This window comes from Eupeodes corollae, chromosome 2 (genome assembly GCF_945859685.1).
Source record: "Eupeodes corollae chromosome 2, idEupCoro1.1, whole genome shotgun sequence".
NCBI lineage: Eukaryota > Metazoa > Arthropoda > Insecta > Diptera > Syrphidae > Eupeodes > Eupeodes corollae.
This window is the reverse complement of record NC_079148.1, coordinates 151,959,367-151,973,769: the sequence shown is the minus strand read 5'-3', so window position 1 is coordinate 151,973,769 and position 14,403 is coordinate 151,959,367. Positions and strand designations below refer to the sequence as shown.

Genomic DNA, 14,403 nt, shown 5'->3' with positions numbered 1-14,403 from the left:
TTTGTGAAGCAAGGTTTTCATTCAAATAAATGTGTGATGATGATATTTTCTGAATGATAGTATCTTTTCAATTCGACCTGAAGTTTTATTTTCAGCTTTTTGGATATCCATTAAAATCTAGTGAATGAAACACACGTCGTTGTTCAACTAGAAACTTGCATATTTATATTAAAAAATGGAAGAGAACATGGATAACATGGTCGGAAATAAAATATGTATGTACGAGTATGTAATAAAATGAAGAGGATAATTGATTGGGTTGCGATAAATATGTTTCGTGTGAGAACAAAATAGATATAGGGTGTTTTTTAAATTGCATGAGAAGTTTTGATAGTTTGAAAATGTCAAACTGTGCCCTCACATTTCTGTTCACAAAGTTTGAAAAATATAAATATGTTCGCGAAGTTAATAGAGCACTTCGTTCATTGAACGATGTTAAGTGATGGGTTCATTTCTGGGTAATGGTTCGTTCGACTATGTAAAGGCATTGGTTTATACCGATAAACCAGCAACTCTTGCATTCTGAGCCTATATTCAAGCTACCACTGACATTATACGGACAGTGACTTGTGCCATAAATCATGGTTAAAAATAAGCTCTTTTTCTGTCCTAAAAATTAAAATAATACTTTTTTAGAGAATAAACTATTCCTAATTCAGGACGCTATAAAGAAGCCAAACACAAGGTGGAATAACATCACCACGAGTCATCAAGGTGCTTTATATCTCTACGCACTGTCTTATAGGCTAAGCTAGGCGTATTCTCAAACGTTTTTTGCAGAAGCTGTATGGACAAAAGAGGAGTTCTTCACCTTCTCTGTACATGCGCTGCTCTAGCTTAAAAACGTAAGAATTACATAGGAAAACTCTTCTATAACGATCTAAATCATATAAGCATAATCAGCCTCTCACGTTTCGTAAGGGACTCAAACTGGGGCCCTACTATGTAACTCGATTCTACATTTGATTCTATTCGAAACTAATTTCCGATTCTAGGTACTTTAAAATCGTAATACGTATAAAAGTAGAATCGGATGCCGGTTATACCAACTTGTTTTAAAAAAATTTGAACTTTCGAACAAGTATCGAATAAAAAAAAAAACATCAAATTCTTGGAAAAAAAAAATAATTACTACAAAAATGGACATGGTTGGAATTTGGTTCAATTCTCAAGGAAATGAAGAACGGTACGAGCAAATTAAACGCAGAAGAATAAGAGATAATTCCGAAATACTGGAGTGATGGAGTAATGAAAAATATACACTTTTCTTTTAGTCTTTCTAAAGACGGATTTATGTTCTTACTCAACAAAATATTATCCGACATGACTACTCGCAGAAGACAAAATGCTGTTCCGCCCATCATAAATTTAACAACAACAACAGGAGGTTAATATAACCAAATCGGTGGTGAAGTTTTGACTTCAATCGAAAGAGTCATGTAACCGCTGATGATGAATTTTGAAATGAATTAGGAAGAGAAACGAAAGTCCAGACGCTTTTTTTGGCACAAATTACGAATTCCCGGTGGTAGATGGAACTCATATTCAACATTTTACTTACACTTTGACAAAAAAAAACTTCGATCACATTTGATGTAGAGTGATTATTTTCGATTTTGCCTTGTTTTGAAATCTATTTTCGAGTTACGTAGTTCCTCGTTTATTCGAAAGTTCATAAGAATATAGTTGGCCTACTAGAACTATTCGATTCTAGTTGGTTCGAAAGTAGTCAAATAGATACATAGTACCAATTTTTCCAATTCGAGCAATTTTATTGTAGAATCGAGTTACAAAGGGCCATTAAACTGGCCCTAGTGTGTCCTATTCCATTATGGACAGCCACTTTAACCTAACCTAGAGGATAAGGGGCGATTCCTTCGCTATTTCTAAACTTATTGCAAATTCTCAAGTTGATCAATTTTCTAGAGTTGAAACGGAAGTTGATATTTCTTTTTGTTTACTAATTCGTTTCTTAACTTCCCAGTTGGAAATCTATTTACCCAACATGCAATTCAACTGCGCCCGAGACGTTCTCAGAGACTAATTACAAATAGGAGATAGGAGTGATAAGAGAGTTACATGTACTTGATCGTTTCATCACGTTTTTCACAAGAATTTGTTTAAAACACATCGTTTTATATTACAATAGAATCAAAAATGCAAATTCCTTACAAAATGTTCACGATTTTTTACTTTGTCTTAAATTTTGTTTGTCAACTTTTTCAACAGCTGTGCTATGTTCGACTCAAAGTGAATACTTTCTGAACCAAACCTTATTTCACTCCCACTTTTATGTTTACTTCAAAGAACAAGAGATTGACAAAGCATAAAGTCCCTTACAGCATCTTGAGTTTCCAAAACAATCGCTTTAAATGTTTGATTGGCTTTTAAGAATAAGAGCTTCAAGCTTCCTTTGGAAAAATAACTCACTTTGTTTTTCATTTTAACCATTCTACATACCCTTCAAATTTGGGAGTATGTTTTTTTCTATTGCTGTCGGACTTGGGACATGTTTAACAGTTTATCCGATTAAAATAACAAAATTCTAAGTTCTTAACTGTCTAACCAAAATTCTTTCATTACTTATATCAAAATAAACAAACAAAATTTATATTGTCCTAATTCGCTCTCCATCTTCAATTTTTTTTCGGGAATTATCAAAATTTTAAGTTTAATAATTCTGAAGTTGAAAATTGCAAGTTGACTGAACAAAATTGGCCTTAGTTGTTCTGCATACAAATATTGCCTCATAACTTTTCTATCACATGAGGTTCTTAAAATAAGCCTTTTTAAAAATATAAACAGCCAAAATATTGTTTGTGAATTCTAACAACTATGAATATTTGAGCTGTACGTAGAAGATGGGGATTATTATATTCGATAAAAACATTACTTATTTTATTGAAATATTTCCTACGAAAATGCTCCTATATCTAAAGAATCTGTAATCATATCTTAGTGTGGAACAAATCTTTACATAATATTAGAGAAAGAAAGATTATTCCACTCTATATTTTAAGAGTTTGGCACTAAGCTCTCTTATCGAAAATGCGTGGATTTGGTATTAATGAATCCCTTCTTCGTAGGGTTAGAAATTACCTTTCAAACCGTATAATTCAGTAGTATTGGACGAGTTCAAATCTGATATGTACAAAATAAACGCTGCTGTGCCCCAGGGCTCCATTTTGTCTCCCACGCTCTTCCTCATTTTTATAAATGATATTTTGTCTGAAACTTCTAACACACTAAATTGTTTCGCTAATGACAGTACCCTCAGCTTTTCATATACGTTTTTAGATTGTCATCCTTGTTCTTCGGATATGGACTACCAACGGCAGCGAATGATAATCTCATTAAATTCTCCCCGATGCCACTGTCCATGAGTAGTACTTGCATCGAGGAGACTGAACAGCTATCAGTCCTAATATATGCATTACAAACCACTTGCTGTGGAGTGATTAAATATTTGACATCGCCAAAAATGCAGCTGAGTGTTTAGGTTTTCTCCGAAAATGCAACAAGCTTTTTACCCCTTCTGATCTGGCTATAACTTATGAAGACTATATTTGTCTTAAACTTGAGTACAATTCCCATATTTGGGCAGGTTCTCCTATAATCACTTGAGTCTATTGGACAGAATTCAAAAGAGAGCTCTAAAAATGATAATTCCATAAACAATGCTCTAATAAAAAGTCAGTTGAATTCCTCCCTCAAACAATTCAACCGTAATACTCTTTCTTTTAGGAATGCCCATCAGTTACAGTTAACCCTTGAGCCCAATTTCGGTCGTACTGTAAAGTACAGAGATTCTTTTTTTAGTCGCACTCTATACTAATGTAATGTGGAATGCTTTACCAGACTCAATATTCCCCGCTTATTACAATGTGCAGGTGTTCAAAACCAATGTGCATTGTTTCTCCTTTCAAATCCTATCCTTCCTAACTGTCCACTGTGTATAATCAAAGGGTACCCATATCCCCTTGAGTTCGCGTACAATAGACAAAAAAATGTTTTTCTCTAAAACAGTCAGACTTTTTTTTATATACATTTTGTAAATACATATGTATTGAATTTTTTAAAAGAAAGAAAAATTGTTTCACTAGTTGTCGAGAAGAAATAAAAACAAAATGACGGTACTGGAGAAATACAAAAATATAGTTTTGACATTGAAGACGTTAAGTTAAGACAAACACTGTGTAGATAGATTTATGTGTTTTTTTTTTTCAAAGAAATATTTAAAAAACTTGACATGATATTAATCATAGTGGAGTCGCATTTGAATTATGTCCTCAAACCCCCTGAAAAAAGTGCAATTTGATTGCCAGAGACAAAACCTTGTCGACTATTTTAATACAAAATTTATTTTAACAGTATTTTTGTCATGTATCAGTAGTTAAAGTTTTCAAGCTCTTAAAAAAACACCCCATGTTACTATATACTCTTCAAATATTGAAACTTACAGAAAACGAGCTCTTATAAACAACTATGCCTTAAACTACTACAAGGGGTTCTTTCAATATAAAAGGTTTTTTAAAGCTTTTGTCAACAATATAAAAAAATTATATACTTACTTTGCAACTCATCCAATATCAACATGTTGCCCAAGGTCTTTGAGTGCAGTATTTGAATTTTTTGGAATGGCGAACGTGCCTCGTACACCAATGAATCAATATCATACTCGATGATGCGCTCATCTGGAATAGAATGTCATTAAGTCAAGGTTTTCAGCAATAGAACAAAATAAAAATAAACAACATTATTTTTAAACAATATTGCAATATGCATATATTATGTATTTTATTAAAAATAAATGTTACAATCACACACATCAGACAATACAATAATCACTCGAAATTTCACATTTTTTTTTTCATTTAAAAAAAAATTTGTTTTGTATTCAGTATGTAAATTTTTTGAATAAAATTAAAAAGAAAAAAATAACCAAGCGTATTTAAAAACGTATAATTCATATTTTTAAAACATAATTTAACAACAAAACAAAAACTATTACATTTTAACGAGTAGGAAGGAAAATATTTAAATTGTGCTCGAGGGGATAGTTTTTTTTTCAAAATAAAACAACAACAATTAAAAAAACAAACTATATTTAAGACAACAATGAAACCTAAATGTGAAATGTTAACTGAAATATTATAATTTAGCTCTACAAATTAAAAAAAAAATCAACAAAATAAAAATATACATTTAGTTAAATATACAACAAAGACAAATTTTAAGGTTTTTTTTTTGTGTTTAATTTAATTTTTGTACAGATAGAATTATAGTTTTTAGAGAGAGTATTAAGATGATAGAGTAGTTGATTGATTTACCTGCTGATGGAAAATACCTAGATACATCTCCTCGTTTCAATGGGGGTAATACTTGTCCAGAGTGAACTTTTAATTTCTTTGCTAAGGTATTTTCAAGTCGTTTGGATGACTAATAAAAAAATAAATTAAAATACGAATTTAAACATGAAACAAAAATAATAATTTTAAATAATTAATCGATTCATGATTCATAATCAATAATGAACAATGATATTTTTGTATGTTTTGGATTTTTCTAATATTTATAATAATAGGTAGTAGCTGTATAATATAAAAAGTTGAAATGCAGTTTTATGTTTAATTTTTTTTAATTTATAGATACAAATGAATGGAGGAGTTATGATGATGACGATGATAAGTTATATCGAAATAAGGAAATTGGAGGGGCAAATATTGGATTCAAATTATTTATAATATCAAACTGTCAGTTCGAATGTAAGACTCACTCACAACTAACAAAATATAGCACGGAACATTCATTCAAAAAAATATTTAAAAATTCAAAACACTCATTTTGAAGATGTTGATATATTATTTTTGGGCTTATATATTAATATTTGCAAAAATGATCTTCCAAAATACTTCTTTTTGCTTAGAAGTATCTACATATATTTGAATCTCATGTTTTTGAACTTTTTTTTTGCTTTATTTATTGAGTTTTACCTAAAGGGGAAATACACTTAAATAGTTTTCTTTTTGAAATTTGGCCTACCATGGAAACACTGAACAATATTGGTCATTTGTTCTGAAGTTTGTTTCACCAGAAAACTAAAGCATTGAGCATTTCCGAGAAATAGTTTGAATACTGAGATAAGGCATGAGTCTGTACAACATGCTTTCCTTATTATACAAACATACGTTTACCAAAGGAGAGGTTCAATACTTTCGACATTTCCTCAGTTTAAAAAGATTGGTATAAACTCCTTGCGTTTTTTGACTATTTAAAATATGAACTGTTTTTAAGTTTGTACTCCTAGCATGGGATACCATGGTAACCCAAAATTTTTGGTTGGGAGAAATGTTATCAATTCTTTTTTCTTTTTTTATAATTGGCTTAAAATAATTTAGCAAATTGAATGGTTTTATTGTTTTTCAATATATTTTCCACAACCTTATTTAAGTTTTTAACCATAAAAGAACCTTTGTCCAAAATATTTGTTTTGATTTCTCAATCAATTAGAAATCTAGAGAAAAACATTGGATCTAGACCACACTGATGGATGGAACATCAATTCAGTCTTATGAACCTTAAACATTTTTGTTAATTTAATTTGTTCGGATGTTTGCTTTTATCTATTCTGCTTAAACGAAAGAAATGACATACACAGAGTCTGTTTCAAAGTTAGCCATTTGCACAAGGCCGCCGAAATATGCTAATTGCTGAAAGTAGACGTGGAACAGGTTGGCTAAAAGATCAACGTATAAAAGCAGACCGGTCGATACAAAAAACTGCAGAATATTTTAAGGCAGAAAAATATGAAGAAGTTGATACCGAGACTATATTTCATCAACTAAGGGGCCGGTTATAGCTATCAGTAAAATCCATCAGTACATTTTTTCTTTAGTTTTTGAACATGTTATAGATTTATTTCTAGCAAAAGATTGATGCTAAGATAAAATTTAATGATGAAATTTCATTTTACTGAACAGCTGACTGCCAAAAGCCAAAACAAAATTCCATTTCGTTCGTTCCAATTTTTTATTGTTCGGATCACATCATTAAAATTTTTACTGATGAAAGCAACAGTAAAAAGTTGCCTGATGCGCGAAGCTCATTTTTGAATTGATATTTGACGGTGTTTCTCTTTGATTTTATATACTGATTGATCGGAAATCACACAAAGACATTTTTTTTGAGAAAGAAAGTGTAATTGGGCATTTATTTTTCTCTAAAAATGTATTTTTCTATTTTCCGGACGGAAATTAACTTTTCTGAACAGCTGACACTTTTAAAGTGAAACGAATCGTTCTACTGATTTTTCTTCCAATTTCCCACATTCCAATGACAGATTTCTGTCTGTAAAAGTTCTTCGTGAATTTTAATCAGGTTTTTTTTTTTCAATGACAGAAATTTCTTATGATCGCTATAAACGACCTGTCAAAAAATTACAATGTTCGTTTTCAATGATGAAAACCAATGAAAGCTATAACTGACGCCATAAATGCTCATCAGTAAAACATTTCAAATTCTTCCTGTTTCAAATTTTACTGATGGATTTTACTGATAGCTATTACCGGCTCCTAAATATGGAACGGACTTTGATGTTATCTTAAGTTATCTTAGTGTTTTTTTTGGAATGCTCTCTCCCGGGTGTAACTCTAACTGAAACTCTTCAAATCCAACCTGAAATCAGTAATCCTGTACGCTTGTGTAACTTGGAAATGATTCGCTGACGTCAAAAATAATTAAAAAATATTGAGCTGTGGGTTATGACTGAACATATAAGAATACTAGGCAACGAAAATGGCGTTGGATTCTTCATGTTTGAGGAAACCCAAAAAGTAGTCCTTCGTAAGTTTGAAGGCCAAGTACAACATTGAGGTCAACTGTTATGAATAAAGCTCAGTATTTTAAGTTTTAAACGTGGGCACTGCTAAATTACGATTCCGCCAACCAAAAAAAGATGGGCGGATTTCACGCGTTGACTTCAGGTTATGGGAAAGAAACAGCCAACGTTCTTTCTGGATATCCTTCGAGCAAGAGCAAATTTTACTGGACTGTTATCATCATCACACATACAGTCGACTGCTGTATAGTTGCAGACTCATTGCATATATAGAGTTTGTCAAGTAAGAGCGTAGTCGTGTTAATTAATAAAAAAAAATTGTTTTATGAAACTTTTATATTTATGTATACATTGTACACATTACAAACATTGATGCAATTTGGTCAATAATGTTACCAGTCACCACCGGCGTCGATAATTACCTGGCAACTCCTGGCAACTAGTGGATCTTCAGATCCTACGAATATCGTAAGACAACTGCTTCAAAGTGTATGTGCGTCTTCCACGAAGCATCTGTTTAATATACACCCACACATTTTCGATAGGGTTTGCATCGGGCGACTGCGACGGCCAATTTTCAAAATCTTTATTAATATTCGAATGCGTACAAGCTAGTCGCTTTGTCACATGTTTTTCAGTCAACAGATGCTTCTTCATTGTGTTGCGCCATTTCAGATCATAAGTATGAAGAAGGGTTCGGATAGATTCGTAGGATAAATATAAACTTTTTGCAATTAATTTTGCTTGTCCTTGCCGCAGCGAAATCTTATATTAACTGTCGGTAAAGTCGACCACGCTCTTACTTGACTTATGACTTATCGCCTGTGGTCCTTGAGCCACCATTTAATTTGTAAGCACGTCCTTACACAAAACAAGACTAGTGTTTTTCCGAGACAGTTTCAAAATATGTTGATCGATCGACTATTTTACATCACTAGTTTTATCCTATTATATTAAATACCTTTGTACCGGAAGAACAACAACAGATTTTGACGATTTTTAATATTTATAGAAACGTGAAATTAAGTTTGTCAACGGAATTTGGAATTACCTTAATAAAACACCTTTTTTACACAATCACCTGCAGGAAATTAATACTGCCTAAAAAGGAAACTTGCTTTTAGTAAATGTGGATTTAAGCTTAAAAATGTATACTTGTCTTAATTATTTTAAGATATCAAAACAATCCGAGTCTAATAAATCTCAAAAATAACAACATTTTCAAAAATCACCTTAAACACCTTAAATTTAACCTAAGCCAGAAATATACATATATATAGAACCGCCTCCATTCTATACAGAAGAAAGGGATCCGTTTTAAGATTTTTGAATTTTGAATTAAAATTTTCGAGAGGTTGTTTAAATCCTAGTTAGTAAATTTTAAAGGCCTTCAAACACATGAGGTAAACACATTTGAATTGATTGAGAACGATATTTGTAAAGAAACAAGTCCAATATAGCCAAACTTTAAAATGAATAAACAAGGAATCAATGTTTGTGGTCTCCGATATAACCATACAAAAGGACAAAAGCCATTAAAGGATATATTTAGTATATATGTATAGTTCTATGCTCAAGCGAGCTATGGAGACCATTATAGTTACTTCAATGCCGTAAAATAGTTGCACTTAAGTGGAGAGCCTCCCCAAACTGATTTGACAACAGCACCTTACATCTGTCCACTGACCATTGAAACAATACAATTTTAAATTACTAAAAATACAAAAAATAATCAAAAGTTCATATTCATTGTCGACCAGTAAGTGAGTCTATAATTACATTTCATGTTATAAAACTTTTCCTAGCAAGACTTATAAATAGTTTATAATTTAATAAATCTTTTGTACAGGGATCCATCTGAAAATGAAAATGCAAAATGATTTAGAAATATCTTTTCAGTTTTATGTTATTTTCAAATTGTTAATGAATTTTTTACTTTTCATAAAAGTTGAAATGGTGTTTAAATTTTTTAAATGAGCAATAAAGTTTTCGTTCTATTTTAATGCAGATAAATATGAAATTCCAATTCTATTAAAATTGAACAAAAACTAAAAAAGACAGAAAATTAATCAAGAATAAAACAGAAATTATGATTTGAAATAACATGCAAAAAAGGGAAAAAAGGAAAATATATAATTCCAACTCACTCAACCAATCCGGTTTTTAAAAAAGAGCATTTACAAAATCGAGCTAGCTAGCTAGGGGCATCGTATTTTAAAGGTAGTTTATAGATTTTTACACCTCTTTATTTAGTTAATATATTTTATTTTTTTAAACAAACTAGCAGTTAAACAAATTTAAAAAATATATGTGTATATTAAATTATAAATAAAATGAAAACAATTATGAAGTAACATTTGTTTTATTTCTGTGTATAAAACAATAAGAATAAATAAATGGAAGACATTGGATATTTAAACAGAAATTACGCCTATTGTTTATGTAGGGAGGAATATATTTTCATGATTATATTCATTTAAGCAGCTGTTTAAAGTAGATATTTATTTAGTGCTTTCTATTGTTGGTTTTTAAGTTAAAAAATAAAATAAAATATAATTTATAACAAAATAATAAATTGACAGGGTCGTGTGTACAACGTAAAAGAAAACAACAACAAACTTAAATATACAAAATATTAAAAAAGTAAAATAAAATCTAATTTAAGTTTATATTTTCATTTAGTTTTTTTGTTTATGATTTTGAATAATAATAATTGTATTAATTGCTAATTATATCTTCTTTTCTCTCTCATCATTTTTATAAAGGATAAAATGTGTTTTAAATCATAATTATGTAGATAATTATTTTGTTTGTTTGTATTTTGCAATACTGATTTTTTATTATTTTGCTGACCTGAACTAGTCATGTAAATATCAATATATCCACCACGCTTAACCGGCGGTAAATACTTCGAACGCATTGAATCTAGTTTTTTTCGTAAAATAAGTTCCATAGCTCTGATGGTCTGGAAAGTTTTAAAAAGTTAAAATTCTATTTATCAAGACTGTTAACAAAAAATATTTATATTTATTTATTTTCTTTTTTAAATCAACTAAATATAAAAATATTATTTATTGTTTGATGTAAGCGTTTTGAATATTGTGAAAAGTTTCGATGAACTCTTTTTTTGAGATTTTAGGATTTATTGTTTTTAAATGAGTTGTGAGAGTGATAGTGACAAGGATTACAAAACAAATTTACAACAAAAAAAAACACATCTATTGCTTGTTTGGAGAGATAGAAAAATGTTAATGACGAAATATAAATTAAAAAAAAAAATAAAATGAATTATTTATAAAGTTGCATCATAAGAAACAAAAACAACAACAGAAATAAATGAAAAAACCTTTCTGGCAAATATCCAATTAAACTAAAATAAACACAAAAATATTAATTGCATTCTGTGAAGAGCGTGTTTATTCAGTTCATTGATCTGGCTGCACGCGTTGTAAGCAGGCAGGTAGTTATTTCAATATATTTATAATAGAATCAATGGGATGAAAATATATCATTAAAACTTTGTAATTGTTAAACCCAGTAGATTGTATTCAGATAGTGGTGAAGTTTTTATATCTTACTTAATAACTTTTAGTTTTTATTCAAACAGAGATATTTTGGTTGCTTATATTCCATCAAAGAAGCTAAGGTACGGCTGTGATTGATAGCTTCCCTTTGGAGTCCTTAAAAATATTTTCTTTTGCATAATATGAAGCTTAAGCTGTTTTTGTAGGATTTTATTTGTGTATACAGAAACTATCAATTAATTCTATCAGCATTATATTGATTATCGATAAATAGATTTTTATAACTTAAAATTGTTAAATACAATAGCTTCGGTTACATTTGATTGGAATATAAATTTGGTAATAAAAGTGTTTTGACGGTGGCAATGCCGTCTGCCAGATTGACTACGTGTTTTCAAATTATGTTCAAAGAAAATGTTCACTATTAAAGAAAATGTTCACTATTAAACAAAATGAAAATGAACAATTGCAAAAATTATATAAAGATGCAAATAGGGCTTTCAGTTTAGCTATAAAAAAAATAAATTACTTAATAATTAATACCTACATAATTTTTAGACAAAAGAATTAACGGTTTTTAGGTTGGCACAAACAAAATTAGAGTTAAGTTAAACTTGGATACAAGATGTAGTCAAAGTGGAGTTTTAGAGTATGAATAAAAAGAGCAGGAAGGCCGGTGTCAAGTAGTAGAACATAGTTTGGAATATTGGATGGTAAGTAGAAAAGCCGTTTCAGAAAGTAACGTTGATGTTCTTCAACTTCTTCATGTGACTGATATCTCCAAATTTGACAGCCGGCGGTAGCACATAACAGAGCGCATTACAGCGTCAAATACCTTGTACTTAGCTGAGTTTGGTACATTGATTATTGATTATATAATGTATAAATAAAATTTATTTAAAGTCAATATTACTTCTAATTCTTGCGATATTTATGGCCGACGAAAAATATTATCTCCAAATCTCACTGAAAACCATGGATTTAGATTGTAGAGGCCTTGAAACGTCGAGAAACAACAGAAATTTCAATATTACAAATTGAACCGATTACAACTTTTTTATGTGAAGTAAGTAAACTATTTGTATTGAAACGAGGCAACAGGGAGGGTATGGGTAGGAGAGGGACGGGCGAGGAAGGAATCTCCAGGAAAAGGACTTGGGCGGAATCGGGGAAGGGAAGGAATGTCCGCTACGGTAGCTGCGGCATGCTTGCGTTGCTCAGCTATACTCGTCGGATGGGGGGGTCTTGCCACCGTAGCTGGACCTCACCTCTTTTCAAAAACATAAATCATGCCTTTATAGTATACTAGATTTCAAAAATAGTGATACACCACCACCACTGGTTCGCTTTCCTCAGACGCCGTTGATGACGTCACGGTTTGGCCTGTTCCCTCCCAGCCTGGAATCCATTCGGCCGGAATCTCGGATTCCCCAAATCTGGAGACAAGTCAGTGGTGGACTCACATCCTACCCCTTTTCGAAAACCCGCTTACCTTACCGCACCTCCTTCCAATTGACTCACCACTTCATGATAACAAATATCTTAGACATGAACAAAAAAAAAAAAAAGGAACAGAATCGCAACTGAATAGACATTCTAGGATCAATTTGGGATTAACATACAATTTATTTCTTCAAAAAAAAAGCATCCAAGGAAACAGATTAGTTTACTCTAACAAAATCGTACTAATAAGAAAAAAAACGAAGTTAACTAGAAATAACTTTAATGCTAATAAATTTACTCTAATTAAAAATGAAATATATGTATATCTCAACCTCTACCTAAGAGTCGGTTCGATAAAGTGGGGGTCTTAATATTGCCCAATAAAGGCTTGACTTACGATCCGCCGTTCCTACCTACACAGAGCTCTTATGCGGGTGTATACGAGGGGATGAGCAAAATGTTGCGTTAAGCGCGCGCTGTCGTCGACGTCGTCGCCGTCGCGCTGCTTTGGAATTCTTCGCCTATACCGTTGAAACCTACCCCACGTTAGCAAACACTCCCTATGGCAAGTCGGAATAAGAATTAAATTGAAACAACAAAAAAAATGAATCTGAACTGAGTTTAAGATACTAAAACCACAGTGAGAATAACTATCAAACAAAAAAAAATATATAACAACAAAAAAAGGAATAAGGATTGAATATTAGGTAAATAATTGAAAAATATAATAAAAAAAAGGTAATAAATAAGTAAAGTTTTGAATAAAAAAATGAATTAATTATAATTATATAAATAAGTAGCCATGGTAATGGAGATGACCAAACAAAAACGTCGTTCTTCCATGCGTGCTCAGGCGCGTCCTGCCTGCCGATGATATGTAAAACGCCGGGGCTTCACTACGGACTATCGGACGGCACTTCTGTTTTCTTGAGCAATAATGAATCTTTTGTCTGCGTGCGTATCATAAATTCTTTTGTTTGGCGGAGGCAAAAATCCGCAGCGCGGGTGAATTTTCGGGTCGCTCAGAGTGTTTGAAAAGGCTTATTTGAGCTGCCCAATTAGTCACTACACTACCAATACGATTTCTTTTTTTAATAAGATAGGGTTACTTGTGGACCCGGGTGCTTCACGGGTCAGATTTAACTTCGGGGCTTTTTGTGCCCCCCCTCCAACAGTTAGGCACCAATTTATGCGGCCGACCGAGTTTCGTCTTTCGGTTCTACGTTGATTGCGTCCACCCAAAAATTCACCCTAATTTAATCAAAAACAAAAAAATCACTAACTCGCACTAATTTTGCATTCTTTACGCACTCACCTTTACGCGCTTTTAGTTGAACAAATAAAACAAATATGCTATTCTTCGGTTTTTGTAATCACGAACACAATTTCGATTTTTTTAATTGTTGAACCGGCACAAACTACCCGTTGCTAATGCAGCTCAATGACCGCCCTCACTACCTTTCACTTGACTAGTGATTCGCTAGCTTTGGCCTATTACTGATCGCACCGATGAATATGGTAAAAATTGTCGATCTACCGAGCGATCTACTATACCTTTCCACCTAGCCCATCACCTCATCATTATTATGTAACGATTCT

At 31.6% G+C, this 14,403-nt stretch overlaps 1 protein-coding gene across 2 annotated transcripts in view; it reads right to left on the bottom strand.

Moving 5' to 3' along the window:
* The window catches only part of LOC129944437 (spermine synthase), a 35,574-nt gene that overhangs the window by 4,030 nt on the left and 17,141 nt on the right, over positions 1–14,403 (bottom strand). Inside the window, exons 2-3 of one of the 2 annotated variants that reach the window (XM_056053864.1) lie at positions 10,691–10,802; positions 4,572–4,694 (exon numbers count right to left, since the gene is read on the bottom strand). In XM_056053864.1, the coding sequence (XP_055909839.1) occupies positions 4,572–4,694; positions 10,691–10,802 (235 nt within the window). Of the gene's footprint in view, positions 1–4,571; positions 4,695–5,330; positions 5,440–10,690; positions 10,803–14,403 lie in introns of both variants that reach the window. The other variant, XM_056053865.1, reaches the window with a different exon arrangement.